Below are 27,688 nucleotides of genomic sequence, written 5' to 3' on the forward strand. Positions count from 1 at the left end.
TGGGGATATATCCAGGCCAGACGGCGAGGCGGCGTCAGCTGCTGACTGATAAATGCCGCCATGTATTTAAGCTTTCCAGGCTAATGTACTTCAAAGTATTTAATAGCCTGGAAAAAAAATTCTGTTTCCGCATTGAGACATCACCGTGGGGGACGCTGCCACTCGTACAAAGGTTCACACTAAATGTTTTCTCCGGTATATTTTCTTTAGATGTGTTAAGCTTAAAATTCGTTATCTTTGTCTATCTCAGTGCAGAATCCTCCCCCCCTTCCCCGAGCTCTGACTCTGGATTAATAATGATGTTTCTTATTATTACAAAACTAGTCGCTGAACTACCAAACAGTTGAACATCCACTGTGTTCCCTCTAAAGGTCATGAACAGCTTCGGCCACTTGTCACTTCGGTAAAACCCAGAAGGAACTGCTGGCAGCCTGGATTGATGCCTCAGACTTAACCTGCCCTGGAGTTAATTAACCTGCCCATGACGCTCCAGTCGCTGAGTAGCATATTATCGATATTAAACAAATTGCTTACTGTCACCTACACTATTTATGGTTTAATCAGTTTATCGGTCAAATACATTGCAGTAAATGTTCCTTTATTATTATTATTATTATTATTATTTTCTACCACAGACGTGGCTACACATTAACAATGCTAATCGGCATATATATATATATGCCGGTTAGCATATATATACATGCTAACCGGCAACATATATATATATATATATATATATTTATATATATATATTTATATATATATATATATATATATATATATATATATATATATATATATATATATATGACAATGTCAGACCACGGAGGAAAAATGAAACAGGAAATTTCCTTAAGTTTCCTTTCCTTAAGTTCTTGTTTCATTTTTCCTCCGTGGTCTGACATTGTCACATTCTTAATCACGTGTTTATTTTCGTGATATACACACACACATATATATATATATATATATATATATATATATATATATATATATATATATATATATATATATATATATATATATATATATATATATACATTTTCTTCTTGTTCCTTGTGGCCATTACAAGTGGCACATATATAAAACTGGAAATCAATTAAAATTAATATAGTAACCTTCCCCATTTTGAATAGCACACAGACAGAGGAGAGAAACTCACTTGAATGTCCTACGGGCAAGTATAATTGGCTACACTCTAAATCAAAAGTATATTATGATCCTTCTGACATAAAATAAAATCTTGTGTCAGAATATATTATTGTGTACCTAGGAACTCTCTCAGGTGATATCTACTTATATAATTACTTGACCGCAGCACTAGATTATCTCTATCTTCGTAATATACGAACAGTCACTGGCAAGACTTGTCAGCTACGAATATACGCAAGATTTAATAAACAATTGCCATTACTTAATGCAATATAAATTTATCTGATGTCCATAAAAAAAGAGGATTAACCTCGTGACATCAGTAAATTTATTGTTTCGTAATCTCGTTTTTTAATGCGATATTAATACTATTTTCATAAGAAAATTGTGATACCATTAATATTGAGTATTGTTTTATCTTAATAATTCAATTAGGTTTTATTGCAGTTATTCACTACAATAATTGTCTTCTATGCAGGGGAATGCAAAGACAAATCCTGAATGGTTTTTCAGATACATCAAAGATTAGGAAGCAGAGTAGGGCAAGACAGGTCCGATAAGTGGCATGGGATCTCTTACGGAAGCAACCGTGGACATCTTCAAGAGAAAACTAGATTATTTTCTTCAAGACGTGCCGGACCAACCGGGGCTGTGGAGGATATAGGGGGCCTGCGGGCCGCTCCAAGCAACAGCCTGGTGGACCAAGTTCTCACAAGTCAAGCCTGGCCTCGAGCCGGGTTTGGGGAGTAGAAGAACTCCCAGAACCCCATCAAGGAGGTATCAAGCAGGACGAAGAAATAAAGAGTATTTTAAACTAGCACGTTGTCTCTATATTTACTAGGTAAGAACATTACATTATTCCTGTAACTGAACAAAGGGTTGTAGGAGGGGTGAAGTGAACAACTTGACTAAAGTAGTTACCAGGGAGGAAGCTAATTGCGAGCTATTCATGCCCGTGCCACCTTTAGGGTGGCTTAATCTTTATCAATCAGGCAGTTATTAAACAAATATAACAATTGAAGCCTATCAAGACCCTACGGATAGACGAAGTATTTACCCGGATGCTTAAAGAATGTAAAGAGGTTAGTGTGAACTTGAGTAGTTGAATAGCTGCTTGAATAGTTATTCTTAACCAACAGCCCCCCTTTAAGAAAGGGATAATCCTCTTAGACTGGGAGACACGTGTTCTTCTTGAGTACCTCCGCACCCAGAGAGTAAAAACAGTCAACACCTCTCTCACTTCGTAGCGCCAGGGAACCCTCTCAGGTCACTCTTCAAGGTCTATTAGATCTCTCTCTTAGAGCCCTTAGTCTCATAGGCGACATCCTGAAGCCTTCTCAGCGCCCAATTAAGGCCTTGAGAAATACTGGCAAGAGTTCCTCTGGCGGCCAAGTTAAGACACCCCCTCAGTAACTTGTAGACAGCGACGGAGAAAGAATGAAACAAAATATTTATCACGGTATGTATTAAGAGTAAAGCTGCCACCGTGTGACACTGTTCGCGCCACAGTGGTAATGATGAGTGGTGGGTACGCTTCGCTGCTTCCAAATAACCTCCAGACATATTGATCCGTGACCGGCTTATCCACTCTGTATCCTCGCTGCTTGACGCTCCACGACGTCTGAGCGTGCTGCTTGACGCTCCACGACGACTGAGCGTGCTGCTGGACGCTCCACGACGTCTGAGCGTGCTGCTTGACGCTCCACGACGTCTGAGCGTGCTGCTGGACGCTCCACGACGTCTGAGCGTGCTGCTTGACGCTCCACGACGGCTGAGAGTGCTGCTTGACGCTCCACGACGGCTGAGCGTGCTGCTTGACGCTCCACGACGTCTGAGCGTGCTGCTTGACGCTCCACGACGGCTGAGCGTGCTGCTTGACGCTCCACGACGACTGAGCGTGCTGCTTGACACTCCACGACGACTGAGCGTGCTGTTTGACGCTCCACGACGTCTGAGCGTGCTGCTTGACGCTCCACGACGCCTGAGTGTCATGCATGATTGCTCTAAACTAAAATATAAAATTTGTATGTATCGAATGAACGTTAAATTGTTTCCTTTTGTTCCGCTACCCATTGTTCAGATACCTATTGTTCACATTAATATTGTCCCGATAACCCATTAAGGATAAATAAATCCCGCTAGTTAAATCCAGCACCGTCGGGATCAGCACATTTCTCCGGGATTTATCCACAAAGACGTGAGTTTTTTGTCGTGATTCTCTGCTCACTCCTCCACAGCCGAGATAGCTCGATGGGACTCGCATCAGGCTGTCTGTTTTCTTTGCTCGGAATCCTAAAGATGAGATAGGGCTGCTTCTCGCTTCTGAGGCTTTCACAACAATTCAGAGCCCTGTTTCCAACCGGAGAAAAGTCCTCCTCCTGCGGTGCCTTACAGTGGAATCTTCCACTCTCTCCAGGTCGCCCACCGTGATTGACGCTTATACCTGATCAACCATGCTGTGACTCATACGTCAGGCTGCGAGCAGCCGCGTCCAACAGCCTGGTTGATCAGTCCAGCAACCAGGAGGCCTAGTCGACGACCGGGCCGCGGGGACGCTAAGCCCCAGAAGCACCTCAAGGTAACCTCAAGGTAACCGACCGGATCACGAGTCACTATTGCTCCTAGCAACGTGACGTGATTGATGCTTACTTTAGGCTTGCCAACAAAAGCTGAGTTTTCAGTGGCTGGTTCACTCGTCTCGATAATAGATAATAGATTTCAGTCCAGAAGTAGACTAAATAAAGGCCCCTTAAATTGAATCCTGAAAGGAAAAACGCAGCAAGTATATTATGCTAGTTCAAGAAATTAACAAACGTGGTACTATTGAATCTACAACAGCATCAAATTTGGATTATATTCTCCCTCAGTGTAGCTTTCAAAGATGTTAAATCAAAGTGCGTCAGTGGAGGAATCTGAACACAGGGTAATGCCATACGATAGACGAAGGAAGTTTTACCATAATCTTCCTTCATAAGTCATTGATGGCGTGGCTTGATCTTTGTGCTTGACTTGATCTTTATTCGTGAACTAACAGTAGTAGGAATTCGTCACTAGCCTAGTCATAGGAGCTGCTGAAATGCATATTGTGCTCTGAATGAGGTCGCCTGCCTGAGTATGAATTGGCTAATGAGCATATCAACTGAAGGACTGTAAGTACCTGATGCACGAGAAGACATCAACTATGAAACGCTCTGCATTCGAAGAAATTCATTAGCAGTTCTCCAAAATTACAGGAAATCTTTGCGAGGACCTGAATATTTAGATATTCCTGAGGCAGCCCAGCCTCCTAAAATGAAAGTACTGTATTTATAGTAACGATCTGGTCAATAGTACAAATATGGACGTGGACGACCAATAAAAAGCAGACTTTTGTATTTGGATAAACTAGAAAAGTTTGTCTATTTATATTGCCAATGAAATCTAACCTGACCAACCCAGGTCTAATACACGCTGAGACCTAATATAATGCAAATATATGTACCAATTTATGACTAAACATGACTTATTTTTTTCTGTACTGTATAAAATGAATTCTAGATTCTATATGTCCATCACCCTGATGTGTACGACCGTCCTCATAGTTAAAAAAAAAAGTACTAAGGAGGGTCTGAGAGTGGATGAGGACCAAGGAACAGATTGAGTGTGGACGAAGGATCCCGTGTGTCAGGTCCCGGGAGAGCAATAATCCCTCTGGTCACTTTGTCTGTGTAGCCACACATGCGGGATATAAAAAGATGAAAGAAGAGATGTCAGGCTACAGTGAGAGCAGAGGGTGGCTGGCGGGTCAGCCATAGGAAAGACTGACCCGGAATGCGGTACCTACACCTGATGAGGTATTTGTCTATTTAGACAGATATGATGCAGTCTGTATAGTGAGTAGATGAATGTTCAAGAACTCACTATGTACTTTAGCGAGTCTCTAAGTCTGTCAATGTAGCACACACGAAAATCTCTCTCTCTCTCTCTCTCTCTCTCTCTCTCTCTCTCTCTCTCTCTCTCTCTCTCTCTCTCTCTCTCTCTCTCTCTCTCTCTCTCTCTCTCTCACTCTCTTCTCTCTCTCTCTCTCTCTCTCTCTCTCTCTCTCTCTCTCTCTCTCTCTCTCTCTCTCTCTCTCTCTCTCTCTCTCTCTCTCTCTCTCTCGAGGGCAGTAGAGAGCCTGTGGAAGCAGCGTAGTGGAGTCTAGCGTAAAGTCTGAATGTGTGTGAACATTCCTAATTATACTGTTTAAATCCATGTTTATTATACAACAGACTTAATATATGTTTAAAAAGTCATCAGTAGCAACACACATTTACTTTATATAATAAAGACTGGAATGGGCCCCCAAGTTATATATATATCAGAAAACTCACCCTTATGAAGGGTTCGAACCCAGACAGCTAGGCGCTCCATACACCTTTGCATATCTAGTACCGTACGCACTACATCACACTGAATAGCCAGTGTGGTGTAGTGGGTAAGTTTTTATTTATTTATTATTATTTTCTACCACAGACGTGGCCACACATTTACAATGCTAATCAGCATTATGGATCGCCGATCTGTCTGGATTCGAACCCTTCACGAGGATGAGTTATCTGATATATAACAACGTTTGTGCATGTGCAACAACTATCACAAAAACACTGATCAGAGTAAGTGGATAAACAACATTGAAAATTAAAATGAAGTTTCCCTTTATTTTTCAATGCGATTTTTTCCCCCCGCAAACACGTATGTATATGTAGCTTGTGTACATGCACAATGTTTTCTTATAATGTGTATGTGTGTGTGTGTGTGTGTGTGTGTGTGTGTGTGTGTGTGTGTATGTGTGTATGTGTGTGTGTGTGTGTGTGTGTGTGTGTGTGTGTGCTCTATGTGTGTACTCACCTAATTGTGCTTGCGGGGGTTGAGCTCTGGCTCTTTGGTGTGTGTGTGTGTATGTGTGTATGTGCTCTATGCTCTGGCTCTTTGGTGTGTGTGTGTGTATGTGTGTATGTGTGTGTGTGTGTGTGTGTGTGTGTGTGTGTGTGTGTGTGTGTGTGTGTGTGTGTGTATGTGTGTATGTGTGTGTGTGTGTGTGTGTGTGTGTGTGTGTGTATGTGTGTGTGTATGTGTGTGTGTGTGTGTGTGTGTGTGTGTGTGTATGTGTGTGTGTGTGTGTGTGTGTGTGTGTGTGTGTGTGTGTGTGTGTGTGTGTGTATGTGTGTATGTGTGTGTGTGTGTGTGTGTGTGTGTGTGTGTGTGTGTGTGTGTGTATGTGTGTATGTGTGTGTGTGTGTGTGTGTGTGTGTGTGTATGTGTGTGTGTGTGTGTGTGTGTGTGTGTGTGTGTGTGTATGTGTGTGTGTGTGTGTGTGTGTGTGTGTGTGTGTATGTGTGTGTGTACTCGCCTAATTGTACTCACCTAATTGGTGAGTACAATTAGAGCACACACACACACACACACAAGACACACACAAGAGTACACACACACACACACACACACACACACATACACACACACACACACACACACACACATGTGTGTGTGTGTGTGTGTGTGTGTGTATGTGTATGTGTGTGTGTGTGTGTGTGTGTGTGTGTGTGTATGTGTGTGTGTGTGTGTGTGTGTGTGTGTGTGTGTGTGTGTGTGTGTGTGTGTGTGTATGTGTGTGTGTGTGTGTGTGTGTGTGTGTGTGTATGTGTATGTGTGTGTGTGTGTGTGTGTGTGTGTGTGTGTATGTGTGTGTGTGTGTGTGTGTGTGTGTGTGTGTATGTGTGTGTGTGTGTGTGTGTGTGTGTGTGTGTGTGTGTATGTGTGTGTGTGTGTGTGTGTGTGCATGTATGTCTTATCGCGCTAGTTGGACTTGTATATATTTCACTTCGCATAATTACGGGGTTGAATCGCTTAAGTAAGAGAGAAGCTTGTGGTGGCGGTGGAGGGCCCGGGCCCCGCCCAGCCGCCACCCTGCGATAAACACTCCCCCTGACCGTGTTTACTCACTTCACGTGATGCATCTCTTGCCCATCATCCTCCTCCTCCTCCTCTCCTTACAGCCATGCCTTCAACCCCCTTCATCTCATACCACTGTACCTCCACACACAGTTTACCCCGTCGGAGGTCTTAATATAATCTGTTTCTTCACCCTCCCTATTCTTCTTTTCATCTTCCCTACATCTCCCCTCACTCACCCCTTCTGCATCTACCCCTCGCCCCTATTTGACCTATCCTTCCTATATCTCCCCCCCCCCTCCCTCATTCCCCCTCACCCTGTCTTCACCTCAGCGTGTCCCCAACCCCCCCTCCCTTAGCCATGAGGGTGAGACGCGTGGTGGAGGCTGTGTGTGTGGCATGGAGCCACCACAGCGTGAGACCGCAGAGACCGGCCCAGTTTACGAGACCGTTTTGTTGTTGAATCTTAGCGTGACGGACTCGTTTTCTAAATACCCTTCACGGACATGCATATATGTCTTGACGGTTGAGAGGCGGGACCAAAGAGCCAAAGCTCAACCCCCGCAAGCACAATTAGGTGAGTACACACACACACACACACACATCACATTGATATCACGCCAGACCTGTCCCCTGATGCTCATATCAAGAGGATAACAGCAGCAGCATATGCCAGGTTGGCTAACATAAGAACGGCCTTTAGAAACTTGTGTAAGGAATCTTTCAGAACATTATATACCACATATGTCAGACCAATCCTGGAGTATGCGGCACCAGGATGGAGTCCATATCTAGTCAAGCATAAGACTAAAATGGAAAAGGTTCAAAGGTTTGCCACGAGACTAGTACCCGAGCTGAGAGGTATGAGCTACGAGGAGAGACTACGGGAATTAAACCTCACTTCGTTGGAAGACAGAAGAGTTAGGGGGGACATGATCACCACATTCAAGATCCTCAAGGGAATTGACAGGGTTGATAAACACAGGCTGTTTAACACAAGGGGCACACGCACTAGGGGACACAGGTGGAAACTGAGTGCCCAAATGAGCCACAGAGATATTAGAAAGAACTTTTTTAGTGTCAGAGTGGTTGACAAATGGAATGCATTAAGAAGTGATGTGGTGGAGGCTGACTCCATACACAGTTTCAAGTGTAGATATGATAGAGCCCAATAGGCTCAGGATCCTGTACACCTGTTGATTGACGGTTGAGAGGCGGGACCAAAGAGCCAGAGCTCAACCCCCGCAAGCACAACTAAGTGAGTACAACTAGGTGAGTACACACACACACACACACACACACACACACACACACACACACACACACACCTCGTAGGTGTGGGGCCTCGTAGCCTGGTGGATAGCGCGCAGGACTCGTAATTCTGTGGCGCGGGTTCGATTCCCGCACGAGGCAGAAACAAATGGGCAAAGTTTCTTTCACCCTAAGTGCCCCTGTTACCTAGCAGTAAATAGGTACCTGGGAGTTAGTCAGCTGTCACGGGCTGCTTCCTGGGGTGTGTGTGTGGTGTGGGAAAAAAAAAAAAAAAGTAGTAAACAGTTGATAAGCAGTTGAGAGGCGGGCCGAAAGAGCAAAGCTCAACCCCCGCAAAAACACAACTACTAAACACAACTAGTAAACACACACACACACGGGCCTGCCTGATATAACTATAACTACGAACGAAAAGTATGGAAATCATATTATTTTTCATTTGAGTTCGTGAGAATAATAAACGGAATATTTAAATAAGGAAGAAATGCAAGGGGGCAACGACCGGCGTGTAGCCACACTACACCACTTTTTTGGTGTCTGTAACTAGCACTTTGCTGCTTGTTAAGTGGTTCTTCCTCCCTGGCCCATGCAAACTGACCGCCACAATGTACTCAGCTGACCTTCTAATGGTGCAGCCTCAGCTCCTTGTTATACGGTGATCTGTAGTTGCTTGTGAACGTAATCAACGGTGATCTGTAGTTGCTTGTGAACGTAATCAACGGTGATGTTTGTGGACGTAATCAACGGTGATGTTTGTGGACGTAATCAACGGTGATGTTTGTGGACGTAATCAACGGTGATGTTTGTGGACGTAATCAACGGTGATGTTTGTGAACGTAATCAACGGTGATGTTTGTGGACGTAATCAACGGTGATGTTTGTGGACGTAATCAACGGTGATGTTTGTGGACGTAATCAACGGTGATGTTTGTGGACGTAATCAACGGTGATGTTTGTGGACGTAATCAACGGTGATGTTTGTGGACGTAATCAACGGTGATATTTGTGGACGTAATCAACGGTGATGTTTGTGGACGTAATCAACGGTGATAAGCAATAAGTCATATATGTGCTGTCTTGTGAGAGAACAGGTTGCATTTTCTACCCGATTTTTAATAAGGCTTTGTAGCGCTGCTTTAGAATCAGTGCAGATCACTGCACCGTAAATGCTTCGTTCAAGGAAAGATTTACCAAGGAGAATATGAGTATTGTTCTAAATATATAAACAAATAACAGCACTCGAAACAATGAATTCATTTTGGATAAGTTTAGATTTAGAAAACAATAGTAAAACACTGGCTCGGAAATAGGGTTGAAGATCTGTGGAATCATTTACCAAGTAACTTCCGAGCACAAACAATAATTTTTGAATGGGAAGGGTGGAATGGAAATAGGAGCTCCTTCTCTTAGCTCAAAACGCTTTCCACAGATTCCTTTATCCTTTCTTTTATGGGCATATTAGATGAGATACCAGGCAAAGCACGGGTCGAACCAGTTTCTCTTGTCTCAGTCTCTGTCTTTCTATACATGTGTGTCTCTCCGTCTATCCGTTTATATGTACCTTTGTGTCTCTATCTCTCTCTGACTCTCAGAGCCTAGATACGTTCGGGAGTTCTTATAGTGGGTCTTTGTCTCTATCTCCCAGTGAGGGCCTGACATTTTCATGACTCGTTGGAGAGAGGTGCATATAGTGGGATGAGGGGTACTTAAGTCGATACATAAACCCGAAAGGGTATGTGAACGAATCAGAACAATGTTATCAGAATTGACATCAAAACTCCTTTATTGGGGTCCGTCTAATTACCACAAGCTACCACAAACTACACAAACTTCAGAAAGCTTCCTGGCAATACGTTAGTAATGAATAAATATGATATATTAAGTTAGGCTGACCTAACCTAACCTAACCTAACCTATCCTAACCTATCCTAACCTAATCTAACCTAACCTAACTTAACCAAACCTAACCTAACCTAACCGAAGCTTGGATCGTCGACTTGATTTGGCGTCACCAGCTTTTTATTTTCGTCTAATTTCTTTATAAAAAGATACTTATTCAGATTAAAATTATGTTTTTTCGTGTTGTACATTCATCACCAACATTATAATGAGTAAATATATCATATTTATTCATTACTAACGTATTGCCAGGAAGCTTTCTGAAGTTTGTGTAGTTTGTGGTAGCTTGTGGTAATTAGACGGACCGCCTCTATTGTGTTAGAGGCAAAAGTATGATGAGCAGATTTTTCTCCCCAAGATCAGTGCGTAATGTTTTACGATAATTGTTTTGAAATTAATGTTTTAAGAGAGATGAGTCGGTCATGATCATGACAGGATCATCCTGGGGTTCACGATGAGACCATGCCACGTGGTACTCAGCACAATGGTGCCGACCCCAACTTGTACATGATGGGCACAACCCCACACCAATCAGCGTGCAAAGTTGGGGTACAATAGCCCCCAAGCATCAAGCCTCCAACCTCGAACAAACAGACAAACAGACATTCTATTTTATAGATATAGATTTCTGTATGAGCGTCACGGTGTCACGGGTTTGTTATGTTAAGTAATTATAGGCTACGTCACTGTTCGTTTTCAAGACGGACCAACGCTATCATAATGTGATGTCGCAAACTTGCTTAAACTCAACATAGAAGTATTATAAATCAAGCAAAATTACATGAGAACACGCACACACAAGCTCTTAAAGCAGGCAAAGCCGACGTAGTTACACACAAGCGACACAATACACGGACATAAACACTGAACTAAACTGGTTCTACAAAAGTTTATTTAGTTTTTGGAACAAAGTTGGAAAAAAACACCTAAACTCAGGAAAAACACTAACAAACACATTTAGTGGAAACTGCCCAGAACTTGTTCCTCGTTATTAGATAATTAAGACCTAACTCTCGTGCAAATTTAATATCAAAGACAACATCCAGTAAACAGCTCTTCATTACTGTTTTAAACTTCAATAAACCGCGAAGGACTTTCCGGTATGTGCATATTTAAGCGCTGGCAAGTGAACCCTTGATTTTTGCTTCTAATGAGCAAGATAACTCTGGGTAAGTTGCAGTAATGATTTGTATAAATCACTTGCTTATAAAGCCTTCAACATCTAAATTTTGACTGGAGTGGGAATTAAGGGAACGAGCTTGATACGGGCAGTAGCCACTGTTTCTCTAAGAGCTGTTGCAAACCCTTGTGGCTCAGAAATCTTGTAGTGGTGTCTAAGGTAGTCCAAGACTCAACCACTACATTATGTTCTAGGTGATAATTAAGTGTTTGGAGCTGCAAGAACCCATACACTGGCTATATATATATATATATATATATATATATATATATATATATATATATATATATATATATATATATATATATATATATATATATATATATATATATATATATATATATATATATATATATGGGGTTGCTGACGGTACCATGATGGTAAAGATGGTTACAGTGACGAAGACAGTGTGTGTACAGTGAAGACGGCTTCAGTTATGAAGACAGTTTGCAGTGACGATGGATCCAGCAATGAGAAGCGTATAGTGAAGATGGTCACAGTAAATGAGGACAGTGTACAGTGAAGGTGGGTTACGAAGATGAAGGTCTTGTCATCCCCCGTCACCCCGTGCTAAGTCGGATCCCAAAGATTGATAGATAGATAGACAGAGAGAGGAATAAAAACAAGCAAGCACTGAATTCAGTTCAAAAAATGAACTGAATTCAGTGGTTAATTAACCTAAACACTCCCCCCCCCCCTCGTTCATTTAACTTGGCAAAATGTTATACTGAACGGCAGACAAGGTAGGTTAACATCCAGCACAGTGTTTATCAGCCACACCAACACATTAGTATACATCAGGTGATCCCTGATAAGTTTTTATCACGAATCCAAATCGCACATACCTCCCCCCCCCCAAAAAAAAAAAAAATAGGTGTCAACAGGGGCAATGTGTACTGAAATTTGTTTTGACTTTACATATTTTTGTAAATTTCAAAATTGGCTGAATTCGCGTTATTTAAATGTGTCCCGATTTGTATGATTGTCATTTGTTTTTTGTTTGTGTTTGTTTGTTTCTCGAACTGTGTTGGGTTTGTCGGATGGTGTGGGTTTGTGGGAGGTTGTGGGAGGTTGTGGGTTTGTGGGAGGTTGTGGGAGGTTGTGGGTTTGTGTGGAGGTTGTGGGTTTGTGGGAGGTTGTGGGTTTGTGGGTTTGTGGGGAGGTTGTGGGTTTGTGGGGGAGGTTGTGCACTTGTGGGTTTGTGAGGAGGTTGTGGGAGGTTGTGGGTTTGTGGGGAGGTTGTGGGTTTGTGGGAGGTTGTGGGTTTGTGGGTTTGTGTGGAGGTTGTGGGTTTGTGGGAGGTTGTGGGTTTGTGGGTTTGTGGGGAGGTTGTGGGTTTGTGGGGGAGGTTGTGCACTTGTGGGTTTGTGAGGAGGTTGTGGGAGGTTGTGGGTTTGTGGGGAGGTTGTGGGTTTGTGGGAGGTTGTGGGTTTGTGGGTTTGTGGGGAGGTTGTGGGTTTGTGGGGGAGGTTGTGCACTTGTGGGTTTGTGAGGAGGTTGTGGGAGGTTCTGGGTTTGTGGGGAGGTTGTGGGAAGTTATGAGTCTGTGGGAGGTTCTGGGTTTGTGGGGAGGTTGTGGGTTTGTGGGGGGGTTTGTGTGAGGTTGTGGGAGGTTGTGGGTTTGTGTGGAGGTTGTGGGTTTGTGGGAATGTAAGCGGGTGTGGCTTAGTGTATCGACGTGACTCTGTTTATGAAACATGCTGAATATGCATTTATTGCGATTAATTAATTTCATCAATATGCATTCAGCTTTAGTGAAGCTCATTCTAGTTAACTCATGTACACCCAGTGTAGCTGGTGTTGCAACTCTCACACAGTGTAGCTGGTGTTGCAACTCTCTCACACAGTGTAGCTGGTGTTGCAACACTCACACAGTGTAGCTGGTGTTGCAACTCTCACACAGTGTAGCTGGTGTTGCAACTCTCACACAGTGTAGCTGGTGTTGCAACTCTCACACAGTGTAGCTGGTGTTGCAACTCTCACACAGTGTAGCTGGTGTTGCAACTCTCACACAGTGTAGCTGGTGTTGCAACTCTCACACAGTGTAGCTGGTGTTGCAACTCTCACTCAGTGTAGCTGGTGTTGCAACAATCACACAGTGTAGCTGGTGTTGCAACTCTCACACAGTGTAGCTGGTGTTGCAACTCTCACACAGTGTAGCTGGTGTTGCAACTCTCACACAGTGTAGTTGGTGTTGCAACACTCACACAGTGTAGCTGGTGTTGCAACTCTCACACAGTGTAGTTGGTGTTGCAACTCTCACACAGTGTAGCTGGTGTTGCAACTCTCACACAGTGTAGCTGGTGTTGCAACTCTCACACAGTGTAGCTGGTGTTGCAACACTCACACAGTGTAGCTGGTGTTGCAACTCTCACACAGTGTAGTTGGTGTTGCAACTCTCACACAGTGTAGCTGGTGTTGCAACTCTCTCACACAGTGTAGCTGGTGTTGCAACTCTCACACAGTGTAGCTGGTGTTGCAACTCTCACACAGTGTAGCTGGTGTTGCAACTCTCACTCAGTGTAGCTGGTGTTGCAACTCTCACACAGTGTAGCTGGTGTTGCAACTCTCACACAGTGTAGCTGGTGTTGCAACTCTCTCACACAGTGTAGCTGGTGTTGCAACTCTCTCACACAGTGTAGCTGGTGTTGCAACTCTCACACAGTGTAGCTGGTGTTGCAACTCTCTCACACAGTGTAGCTGGTGTTGCAACTCTCTCACACAGTGTAGCTGGTGTTGCAACTCTCACACAGTGTAGTTGGTGTTGCAACACTCACACAGTGTAGCTGGTGTTGCAACTGTCACTCAGTGTAGCTGGTGTTGCAATCGTTAATCCAGACCGTCAAACCCATTATTTACTTTTTAAATGAAATACGCTTTACATATGACTCGCATCTGATGACAATTAATCTTTTCTCGGACTTTGCTTCGCTCTTTCACTGTGTTCGAAGCATACCTTTATAAATGCTTCACTCACGAACTACAAATATAAATCATTGCCAAGTGTACCTAAACAAAATCTAATCTAACCGCGTGCGATTTGGAGAGATGCCCCGCAAAACAAAAGACTGAAGCATTTTGTCAATATTTTTTGAGACTGGGCAGTAATGAAACCCCACGTGGCTTCGAGTGGCTTGAGCGGGTTCACGTGAAACTTGAAAACAGACATTCTGAACCCTTTCATCCCGCGGGTGTGGTCATTAAGGTGTTATGCTTAGTGCAGCCCGTCCTCATCAACAAAGACTAAATATTCATTCCATGAAGCCGCCAACCCCCCCTGTTTAAGTATAAAAAATGCTTTACACACATTTCTCAGACAGTGCTTCGTTGATCTCAGCTCAAATCGCAACTCTAAATGCTTCACTCACGTGTTAAAAATACAAATAACTGCCAATAGAAGCAAAACACCTAACCTAACATCTGCCTAAATATGCAAAATATGAGAATATATAGTAATGTTATTATACATTTGAGAAAATTCCTACTCTGTATGGACAACATATTAAAACTGATGAATGAGTATTTGGGGTCGACCGCTGGATGGAATGAACCAGCCCGTCCTCCAAACAAAGATCCAAAAGTGATCCATCCACCCGCCAAACCCCCTGTTTATGAATGAAAAACGGTTTACACACGACTCACAACTGATTTCGTTCGAACACTTCCGGAACAAGTGCTTCGCTGACGAATTTTGTTCGAACCACAACGCTGTAAATGCTTCACCCACGTACTACAAATACAAATAATCGCCAACAGAACCTAAACACCTAACCTAACTTATTCCTATATATGCTCAATATGCTAATATATTATAATGTTAATTTATATATAAGAAAATTCCTGTTTTGAATGGAATGCATATTAAAATTCACGAATGCGTCTGTGGGGTCGACCGCTGGATGTAATGGACTTGAGTCGAGGACGGGTTGTGTTAGTGAAGGTCGTGTTGTGACGGCGAGCGAGGTGGGAACGTCCGAAGTGTTGCTGGAAACTCTTTCAAAGGTTTATTTGAGAGATCTAACAAACACAAGGTATGTTCATCACTTTCGGCCGTGTTCTGATTACTATCGCGGGGAATGGTATATACAAGCATAGTGGACGCTCTTCCTGTGACAACAGCCTCTGGAACCCTGTGGTTCATTAAACTCGTTGTGTTTCAGGGCCAAAGTTACCTAAATAAACCCCATTGTGGCTATATTATGATATCCAGTAATTAATCACAAGTTAAGAAAAGTGTCAGTCGGATAACAAAGTCATTAAGTAGATTATATACTTCCATGTAAACGGATAATATTAGGAAGATACCCAGCCGCGTTAGTGACCTGTGTAAGTACAGGTTAACGTAAATTAGGGACAAGATTTTATTGACCTAAACTGTTGTTGTTTAGGTCAATAAAACTGATGCAAACCGTTGTAGGCCAGAAATCATTTAATGGTGTTTACGGGACTGAAATGACCGGTTCCTTGGATGCAGTTCTGTTCACTGGCGGTTTGTAGTGGTTGATTATTGCGGCCTGAAAGACTTTCCATTTAAAGGGGGTGTTAAGGTACCTTGTGAATCAGAAGTGAGCTGGCCAATCAGTTGTCGAAGTGAACTTTGCCAGGGCGAAGTGTGAAGGTCGTTTTTTTTTTTTGGGGGGGGGGGTCATTGTCTGTGCACACTGGCTGTTGAAGGATGATTTAGAGACTTGATGATTTTGAGGCTGGAACATGAGAGGGCAGAGAAAGTCTTCGAGTTAGAGAGAATTCAAGAGACTGACTGAACATTGCCTAAGGTGTTTGGAAATTAAAGCAAAGACCTGCCTGAAATCAAAACATTAAACATATAAATTAATATTTTCTTAAATTCGAGAAGCAGGCGCAGGTATGTGGAAGGTGTAACTAACGGTGGGCAATGCTAGTGACTAGAAATTTAACTTAATATTGTCAGTAGAGAAATGTTATGATTACGATTGTTTAACAAAAAAATGCGTGTTATACTGTATACCAGGATATACTGTATGTCCTTGATAATGTGTTGAAACGCGAAAAAGTTCGGAACTTTCGTTTCATGTTCCTAGTAGATACTTACACATCACCAAATCACGTGTTTTTGTAAGTATTCTCCACATATATATGCATATATATATTAATTATATAGGAAGACGTCACGAGTGACATGATATTCAAAAACCTAACCAGTCTGTGGGAGTGGCGTTCTGACAGATGGTGCCAGTCACAGCTGGTGAAGGATTGGTAAAATGAAATTACAGATATTAAGAGAGCAGTTAAAAAAAAAGTTGGATCCGGAGATCGAAGCCAGTTAAAGGGAGAGTTCAAATGCATTTTGGAAATTGCCAGGACCGTGCACATTAAGAACAACACTCTGACACTGAAGCGGGATGACATGGCGAGCCATCAGAAGCCACGCCAATTTTATCCAACGCATCCGGTAGACTCCGAGGGTTGGTGGACCCCTGGTTATGACCTAGAACCTAGACTCACTAGACCAACATACACCCTATCGGATATAGACATTGAACAACAGGAATCAATACCACTTGAACAAAAAACAAAGAAGCAGAGATGAGTCGCATTAAAGTACATAAATGCAGACGGAATTTAGAATAAATAGATAGATGAATATGAAATGTTTGGAGAAATATAACCACACATTATCACAATAACTAAAACGAAACTTACAAGTGTTAAATAAGATGTTATCGTTTCCAGGAGTTATGAGAAAAGATAGGTTGAACAGGTATAGAGGTGACATGTCCCTGCTGCAACAATTACACTAGAAATTTGAGGGAATACAATGATCAGAGGAAAACGATTAGCAGGAGTTACTTTGAACTATCTTCATATCACCTAATGTTACTAGGAATAGCAACATTAGGTGATATGAAAGTTAAACTCATATCTCTCATATTAAACTATCAGTTTAAACTCATAAACTGATAGTAGTGATTAACAATCTCCCACCGAACAATACCTGAGGATACGACAAATGCAACGAGACCTGCTTGAAGGTAACAAAGTTGGCTGTCATAGAAAGTGGACAGACTTGTGTTATCAGTTTGAGATCACTAGGAGTGTTCCGTGGCTGAGAGCATCATGAAACTATGCAACTTGCAGAGGTGATCGAGCTGCTTTTACGACTAATTATCCCGCTTTGCCTTTACATACCTGTAATCCTATCTCATCTACTTACACCAATGTTGTTAACTGCATCAACTTCGTCAAGCCACCGCCACTCGAATCTCGCACCACCTACATGACTTAGCTTAGCTTAGCATTTTAAAAGCCCCGAAACATCTTCTGTGGTTGATTGTTCAATAAATCCCTGAACTATATGTTTAACACATCTCTAACCCTGTCCATGGAGGACAGAAGAAAATGTATATATGCTGGTTAGCATTGTAAATGTGTGGCCACGTCTGTGGTAGAAAATAATAATAAAAAAAAAAACACCTACATTCAGTCACCTCTCTCACCACCTACACACCCACCACCTACACTCCCACCACCTACACTCCCACCACCTACACTCCCACCACCTAAACACCCAAACACCCACCACCTACACTCGGCACTCCAGCCACCTACATTCGCTATTCCGTTAATTACAGGTGTTTCGATGCTCCATTCATAAAAAAAATATTTAAGAGCTTAAATTTAAGCTGTAATTAAATCCTGTACTGACAAGCATTTCAGACATTATACTCAATATTTTTGTAATATATTGCCTGATGTATTGGTTCAGTATTTAGGCCACTGAATTAAAGAGGATAAATATAAATGTACAAATTAGACACCGCTTTGAAAAATCACGATTGAATCCTCAAATAATTTTCAACCAGTTAGGATTCTGGCCAGTTTTATACCTCCATAAAAACATTTCCTCGGTGCAAAGATATATTATGATATATAATGATAACATTATAATAAAACTCCTATTGAATATTTGTGTGTGTGTGTGAGTGCGTGTGCACGAGGACTCGTGTGTTCGTGCAAGAGTGCACGTACTCTGTAGAATACGTGCAAGGGTGTACAACAAGAACACGAGGTCAAACGTGCTCGTTGGTGTTCATTGTCACTTTAATCTAGTTGTCTCTTATTCTCGAAGCGTTCACACTTTAACACGAACGAATGTCCCTGGCAGTGTTGCACTGCACGTCTGCCCTTCGCTACCCCACTTTCAACGTGAAATAAACACCACACCAGGATCTATTAGATGTAGGAGGTTATAACCTCAACAGCGGCTGACAGGCGTGGGAGGTCATGACCTCACCAGGATCTATTAGTTGTGGGAGGTCATGACCTCAGCATCGGCTAACTAGTGAAAACAAAATTATGTGCCAGAAATGGCTAAATTTATGAGCATCCGCATCTCTGATTTTCCCAAGGAAGTTTAATGAATTTAAAGACTATTGAATCATCTGGTCTCTACCCCTCGCATCTCCCATGCACCCTGATTAATGCTTGAATAAATTTGGTCATTAAACTACATCTTAAGTTCCCTCGTAGCATATTTCGTTTAACCAGCTATTGCGAAGCTAATGGATAAATCGTATTCAACCAAATTGTAAATATTTCCCAATGTGATATTAAGATACAAATAATGAATTTATATATTTGTCGTGTGGGGGTTGACAATTAAGGGCAAATCGGTGGTTAGGAATTCGTAAATGGCATTGCTCTAACGAGGTAGGAAACCTTGTAGCGAGAAACCTACAAAAACAATAGTTGAAATATTATAAAATAAATATTAAAACATCTTGGAAAACACTGTTAAAAAAGGTTCTCGTTCACTATAATCTTATCCGAGCTTCCCATCAGCCAGTCAGTGTCCGGTTTATTAAAGATAGCAGGAAATATTTTATTTGTCTTTGTTTCTCTATATCTCATACCTTCATGTCTCGTGATACAATCCTAGATGACTCAAGACTCCTAAATTTATGTCAGAGATCACCTTATATTTTTTCCCTCTCCCACGCTGGCCTCCTGAATCTAGGAACTCCTGTCTCTTCTGTGGCGCGGGTTGCTCTCTCCACCTATGCTGGCTTAGCGCTTTGTATTGATAATTATACTTAAACCATCCGACACGCTCTGGAAAAGCCACAGCCCAGGATAAGAACGAAGGAAAAACATGGATCTTAGGGAATCCTTCACCACTAATCTGATGATAAAGTAGAGGACTTCGAATTTCTTTTGGTGGCCTTCAAGTCATGGCTTGCGTCTCAGATCATTATTACTCTGCAAGTTAATGAGATATATTTTAACAGTGTGATTTCCCATGAGTCACCCATCCCTAATAAATTCAGTTAGTTTAGTTCATTTATTATGCACCCCATACCCATCTTGTGGGCGGTAGTGGAATGGGTTACAGAGACACATAATGGGCTCAGGGACTGAACCCCACAATTCATTTAGCTAAGCAAGTTACAATCTTGATGAGCTAGTTACAAAATTCAATATAAGTCGTCACATCAACAATGGGTTCGAGATCGAAATTATCCTTTCGTATCCATATTCGTAATGTCTCCTGAGACTCGGCTGCTTGTCCACTAAGGCTAGAGGGACGTCCAGCCGTGGGGGTTCGGAAGGCCATTAAGGAAACTATCAAAGGGAGAGCAGACCCATCCAATTACTCAGTTCCTCTGCTTGCCTGGTGACCCACCTTTCTCCCTCAGTAACCAGTTCTACAGGTCTGGCATTCCACTACACCTGAAACTGTCTCCCTTTGGTGTGATCGGTTATTCAGAAGGTACCTTGCGATCCCTAGAGGACTGAGACATCCCTATACGAGTGATTAGGTAGAAGTTCCTCAGGGACGGAAAGGTCCGTCAAGGACGTATAGAGACACCCCCGTCAAAGTGGAGAGGTCCCTCTGAAGGAAGGAAATGTTGCATCTGCTTGACAGAAACCTCTGGTGACGCAGTGTTAATGAGAGAAAACAAAGTTCTGCTCCCCCATCAGTGTTCATACCATGACGACAGCGAGTGCACGTCCGACGAGCTTAGGTATTGAAACCCCCTTACACCCGTCTCCATTATTGTTCCAACCAGGATAATTTTAGTTAATTGGATGATGCAAGTGTTTATGCGGATTTTAGTGATGGCAATATGGTGTCCCTGCCTGAATGTGAGAAAACATTGAATGGTAGAATTAGGTTAGTACATTTATTATTCTCCTGTGAGTGTGGAGGTTAGTTAGGAGGATCAGTGGAACATTCTTACCCATTAGAGTAAATTTGAATGTTCTGCTACTTGCACGTATCTTCGTATTGTTCAATAAGATTCACGAATTTCAATGGAAATTATTTGAGAGTCGAGATAAGATTTAGCAAGCTGAACAGAGGTCATTTGCAGGAGGGACCTCCTCTCGGGCAATTTCCTCTTTCTTTCAGAAGAAGTCTCATCTCTGCCGGCTCGTTTCTTTCTCATCTTCCTCCTAATTCCCCGCCTCCTCCTCCTCCTCCTCCTCCTCCTCCTCCTCCTTCTCACACTTCGAGGAAGACGCACTGAGTTACCTGGGCATTGTTAGGGGCCTTTGTCTTCCTCAGACTCCTCTCTTATTTACTTTCTTTCTCTATATAATTTTATTCTTCTTTTCCTTCTTCCTTGTTCTTCTGCTATATGTACTGTGTTTTACCTTATTCCTATTATATATATATATATATATATATATATATATATATATATATATATATATATATATATATATATATATATATATATATATATATATATATATATATATATATATCATTTGTACAAAATGACCAAAATAATCAAATCCATGTTTGGATTTGTTTCCATCAAATCCAAATCCATCAAATAATTTGTAACCCATGATCACCATTACTCAAAAAACTTATTACTTAAAAAAAAAATAAACCAAAACATTAATTAAAAAAATATAATAACTTGTAAGCCATGATCACCATTACTTTAAAAAAATAACACTGATTATAATTTTAGCTATTAAATTAAAAAAAAATTAATGAACGTTTCGGCCGTTTTACAGCCGTTGTCAAGACCAGACTGACTAGGAGAAACAAAGGGAGGGTACAGATCAACAGCTGAATAGGCTTGTTCGCATTTATATACACCAAAGAAGAATTGAAACTGGAATTTCCTTAAGAAAATTCCTGTTTCAATTCTTCCTTTGCGGTCTGACACTGTCCCATTTTTCATCACGTGTTAATTTTCGTGATTTACACACACACACACACACACACACACACACACACACACACACACACACACACACACACACACACACACACACACACACATACACACACACACAGAGCCAGAGCCAGGGGGTTGATACACACACACACACACACACACAGAGCCAGAGCCAGAGCCAGGGGGTTGAGCCAGAGCTCAACCCCCGCAAACACAACTAGGTGAGTACAACTAGGTGAGTACACACACACACACACACACACACACACGGTAATTGGTAATAGGAATATAATATTATATATTATATTCCTATTACCTTTTTAATTAAATATGTCTTATCTTCCTACTTAGTATACTTAAGCCTCCCAGCGCTACTGCTAAGGCGTTATATATTTACCCTTTGTTGCTGACTATTTAGTACCTCTCTGTCCTTCTTGGCCTGATAGGCTCTTATGCTGATGACCAGACCACACACTAGAAGGTGAAGGGACGACAACGTTTCGGTCCGTCCTGGACCATTCTCAAGTCGATTGTGACTTGTGATCGCCTGCATAGGCTCTTATGTTCTTTCTTATGTCTCTCTCTCTCTCTCTCTCTCTCTCTCTCTCTCTCTCTCTCTCTCTCCCTCCCTCCTGTTGATGCCAACAATTGTCTCGAGTTTCCTTGTGTTTAGTATCTTGAATATGTACACTGCCGATGATATGTTCGATAGTGGACGTTGGGGATTCATTCTGTTGAGGGATTCCATTGACAGTGATGCGCTGACTAGATATTATACGGTTTTAGAGAAATGCTTTTGCTTACGGTGCGTTTTCACCTAATCTGTTCGGAAGAAATGTTCGGATAAAGTACCTCCATTGTTGCACTACGTTGTTTCTTTTGTTGCAAGAGTTGAACGAAATAGTTCCGTGCTACAAATCCACAAGAGCCGTGACGAGGATTCGAACCTGCGTCCGAGAGCATCCCAGACGTTGCCTTAATCGACTGAGCTACGACATGGAAAAGGAGTTGAAACCGAAGTTCCACTGAACTTACTGGTCACCCAGCGTCTGGGATGCTCTCGGACGCAGGTTCGAATCCTCGTTACGGTCCTTGTGGATTTGTTCATTTAATGCATCACGTAATTGTGATTTCTGTGTGTAAAGTTCCGTGTTGTAGAAAGTATTACAGCTTCCTCTATACATATTATAATAAGTTCATGTGGATTTACTATAACCCTTTTACTGTTGTGGTTTTATAGAAGCTTTTAATTTTATATTTTAAAGTTGTTTTTGGTATTAAAATGAAAATTTATGTTGGTATTATCTTTAAGTAAACCAACAGCCAATTCAAGTTGTAAACCTTTCGAAAATATGTAGATTAAATTGTTTTAAAAATACTGAGATGCAGACTAAGGTGTGAAGACTCTACACTGGCAGCAGGCGGCTGGTGCTCTTCCTGGCACCGCTTGGCACTCCTTCAGTGCATGTTATGCTCTAATAGTCTTTCTCAAGTAATACCAACAAATCATATTAAAACTTTTCCCGCCTGTCTATCCAGTCCCATGTTATGAAGCTAAATTATTTTCATATTTAGGGCGTGACACGTTATGATCGACCAGTCTGTTGACTACGGCAGCCGGGTCTTGTGATGTGTGAGTGAGGCCTCGTGATGTGTGAGTGAGGCCTCGTGATGGGTGAATGAGGCCTCGTGATGTGTGAATGAGGCCTCGTGATGGGTGAATGAGGCCTCGTGATGTGTGAGTGAGGCCTCGTGATGGGTGAATGAGGCCTCGTGATGGGTGAATGAGGCCTCGTGATGTGTGAGTGAGGCCTCGTGATGGGTGAATGAGGCCTCGTAATGTGTGAGTGAGGCCTCACAATATATGAGTTAGCTCTCATAATATGTGAATGAGTTCTCATGATATGAGAGTGAGGTCTCACGATATGAGACGCCTATAACGTATACGCTGTTACTACACCATAACGTAAGAGAACCATCTCACCTAACCTAACGAAGTCGTTTCTAAATACAGTAGTCTAGAATAGCGGAGATCGCAGATATTTAATAATAAACATTCAATTAGAAAATCCGTAGGAACCGTGATGAGAGTTCGAACCTATGCAGTGGATGTTCCTACGCACACACGCTAGCCCTAGACCACTAGACTAGTCTAGTAGCTAGCGTGTCTTCGTGGGAACATCCACCCCATGGGTTCGAACCCTCATCACGGCTCCTACGGATTTTCTCATTAATATAGTCATGTTAGTGTGATTGTTCTCTGTGTATTGGGAAATATTCAATTTGTATTCTTGAGTTTTCTTTATCATACGAGTATGATTGATTTGGAGAACATTGGTCATAATTTATTAAATAAACTAATACACACACACACACATTGTATAGGGACTGCCTTAGCGGACACCACTGACTTAAAAGCCATAGATTAAACAGGAAAAAGTCTCTATATGGGTGAATGTCGCCGAGACATGTGGAAGAAGCCCATACCCACTCTACAATCTCGTCCATTCAACCTCAAATACATATTACCTTTGAATTTACCATTCCTCGTATAGGTGGTCAAGATTTATCAACCTCTGGAGGATTATTAAAGCCACCACAAGTGCTTACTGACCAACCAGAAAGTTTACTTTGGTCCTGAATATAGTCCAGGATTAAAATAAACTCTCAGTGTATACACACCGAGAAGCCGCATACACCACTCTGTTTATATATATCCCTGATCTTGAATTCATACTTCAGGGCGTTTGAAGGTAAATGAAGAGCTGTTGACGGGTGCCATGGACCAATACGCGGGTGTGGGTAGCAAGAGGTACCTGACCTCCTCATTCCGTAAATTATAATTCTTTCATAGTCATTCCGGGTGTCAGGGTGGAATGGCCAGTGTTGAGTTCAAGGGTCCCATAGTATGTAATGAGCAGCAGGAGCGTACGAGTGAATACAACTAGGTGAATATACACACACACAAACATATACACACACACACAAACATATACACACACACAAATATCCTGCTTTTGTAAAATGATGGAAAGGATTTTGTTAAATAGGCTACTCTACCTTGTAGGTGATAACATGTCCAGTAATCTCTTTGGTTTTGTCAAAGGCAAAAGTACTGCGGATTGTCTCTTAAAGTGTTTGTCTAATATGGATGACAATTGTAGAGTTTTTGTTGATCTACAAGGAGCATTTGATAAAGCCAATGGGGAAGTAATCTTATACGAATTAGCCAATCTGGGAATAACAGGGAGATTGTTACACTGGATAAGGGATTATCTACAAGGCAGAAAAGGTCAGGTGTATTATCAGGGATGCATGTCTGAGGAACGGAGGTTTCAGTTAGGTACCCCACAAGGGGGAGTATTAAGTCCCACCTTATTCAATGTATTAATGAACAGATTAGCATCAGAAATGTATCCTCCAGGGGTCACGACGATCATATATGCTGATGACATTCTTATACAAGGCACTTCCGGGAACAAAATTCAAACTGCTCTTAACATACTTGGTACAACCTGTCACAAGTTAGGCTTAGTTATAAATGCAGATAAAACCAAATATGAGTATTCCTATGAGTATAGGAAACGAAGAAATATAACACTTACTCTAAATGGTGTGGAACTGAGCCGTGTTCAGAAGTACAAGTATCTGGGCATGTATGTTGGATACACATGTGAGAGTAAAAATGCTGAAATAAATCATATCAGCACCTTATGTAAAGCCCGTCTGCATCCTCTAAAAGCACTGGCTTTTTCTGGTAAAGGTGTTGGGGTACCTATCTTACGGATGTTATACATAAGCACTGTTCGGTCCCTGATAGACTACGCAGCACCCGTTTTGTCTTACACAGGCCAAGGCAGAATTCAAAAAATAGAGCTGATACAGAACGAGGCTATGAGGATTATTCTTGGATGTCAAAGAAATGCAATGATGGAAATAATGAGAATGGAATTAAATTTACAGAGTGTGTGTGATAGAGTCCGTGACATTAACACTAGAGTAGCTATTCGTTTCATGCGGAGAAAAGGAGGGGATAAGCTGTTTGAGAGCGTTCAGACCTGCTTGAGTGAAGTACACACTTCCAGGAAACTGAGGGAGACACGCTACACGAGGGCATTAGCTCATGACCTCAGGGAATACGATGTACTTGACTGCTGTAAACCCTCTCGACAGGGTAATATGTCTGCTCCCTGGAAAGTACAGAAAATTGACGTCGAAATTGTACCCCTCAATGTGAAAAAGATTCATCATGAACCGGGACAATTACGGTGTATGTATGGAAGCATGATATCCCGGTTACCAAGAGGCAACAGTTTACATGTATATTGCGACGGGTCGGTGGCGGAGGATGGCAGGGCAGGGTGTGGTGTCCTAATAAGGGAATATACGGAGTTTGGGACTGTGGACAGGAAAATTGAACTCCGGCTTAGTAATTATATATCATCCACACAAGCTGAACTGCAGGCCATTCTGGCGTGTTTGGAGGAAGTACGTCATGACGACAAAAATGTTTTTGTATTTGTCGATAGCCGAGGAGCACTGGAGTCCTTAAACAGTCGAAACCCAGTCTTCATGTCTATAGTTGAGGATTGTAAGAGAAGAATAGCTGAGATACAGCTGAAAGGTCATAGTGTGAAATTCATGTGGATTCCATCTCATGTTGGAATAGTGCTCAATGAGGTGGCGGATGACTTGGCCAAACGTGCCACATCAAAACCACAAATTGACATTGAATGTGAATTCACAATGAGACAAATAAGAAGCAAAATCAGAAATATTCAGGCACAGGCAGGAGTGGAGAGGAGAGGGATAATGTATGAGAGAAGTCTAACCATGCAACACTACATGTATGTGAGTCAAAACACCCTTTTCACTTATGGTAAAAGGAGAAATGCTTGGAGTGACTCTGTGTACATGCGGCTCAGGCTTGGGTACAAATATTACTGGGAATATGGGATAGGCGTTCATGATAATGACACGAAGTGTAAACTATGTGGTATGTTAAGGTCTCACACCCTTGCCCATTATGTTCTTGATTGTCCGTTGATTAATGTATATAGAAACACTGAGATAAGGACTGTTCCTGAGCAAATAGCCTGGATGTGTCACAAAGGAAAGGTTGATAATATTCTTGAGAGATATAAGAATTTTGCACCAAGACTGTAATATTTTGTTGAATTATCCGTATAACTAGGTCATAAAAGTATTTGTGTACGTCTGATACCATACCACTTGTGAAGGAGGAAATGTACATGTTTATCTCTCAGAATGTTTGGTAACAGGTTTATTGTTTGTGATGTGTGTCTATGTATGTACTAACACGTTGTACTGAACGGGGTGAGAATAGCTTGAGCTACCTCATCCCTTTGTGTGTATTTTACCTCAATAAACTTATTTCAATTTCAATTTCAATTTCACACACAAACATATACATACACACATACATGTATGCAACAAGCCCGGCTAGCTCAGTCGGTAGAGCACGAGACTCTTAATCTCGGGGTCGTGGGTTCGAGCCCCACGTTGGGCGTATCTTTATAATTGCAAAGATTTTAATTGCAATTGCAAATACATCGGGCGATGTATTACGGGCTATTCATGCCCGTGCCATCTCTTGGGTGGCTTAATCTTCATCAATCAATCACCTGGCGTGGTAATTCAACTCTAATGACTGATCAACACATTTAACAAAACAGCATCAGTGGTCAAACTGGCCAGCATCATATGTAGTGTGAATAAGTTTGGACGATGTAGTTTAAGATCATTTATAGGGCGCTGGTGGCTGAGTGGACATCACGCTGCATACGTAGTCCTGTGCTCAGGGTTCACTTCCGGGCGCCGGCGGAAACAGATGGGTAGTTTCTTTCACCCTGATTCCCCTGTTACCTAACAGTAAATAGGTAGCTGGGAGTTAAATAGCTGTTACGGGCTGCTTCCTGGGTGTGTGTGAGTGTATGTATATGTGTGTGTATGCACCTAATTCACCTAACTGTATTCACCAAATTGTGCTTGTGGGGGTTGAGCTTTGCGCTTTCGGCCCGCCTCTTAACTGCCAATTAACTGTTACTAATTACTAGCAATTTTTTCCCCCTCC

General features: G+C 42.0%; 1 protein-coding gene and 1 non-coding gene across 2 annotated transcripts in view; one reads left to right on the top strand and one right to left on the bottom strand.

Moving 5' to 3' along the window:
• Positions 1-2,732: 2,732 nt before the first annotated feature.
• LOC138366077 (histone-like protein HC2) overlaps positions 2,733-27,688 on the bottom strand; it is a 45,113-nt gene continuing 20,157 nt past the window's right edge. The window contains exon 2 of the mRNA XM_069326807.1: positions 2,733-3,133. Within this exon, the coding sequence (XP_069182908.1) occupies positions 2,733-3,133 (401 nt within the window). The remainder of the gene's footprint in view (positions 3,134-27,688) is intronic.
• TRNAK-CUU (transfer RNA lysine (anticodon CUU)) lies at positions 27,052-27,124 on the top strand. Its single transcript has one exon. It is a non-coding gene; the product is annotated as a tRNA-Lys (tRNA).

The sequence above is a fragment of the Procambarus clarkii genome, chromosome 18 (assembly GCF_040958095.1).
Source record: "Procambarus clarkii isolate CNS0578487 chromosome 18, FALCON_Pclarkii_2.0, whole genome shotgun sequence".
Classification (NCBI taxonomy): domain Eukaryota; kingdom Metazoa; phylum Arthropoda; class Malacostraca; order Decapoda; family Cambaridae; genus Procambarus; species Procambarus clarkii.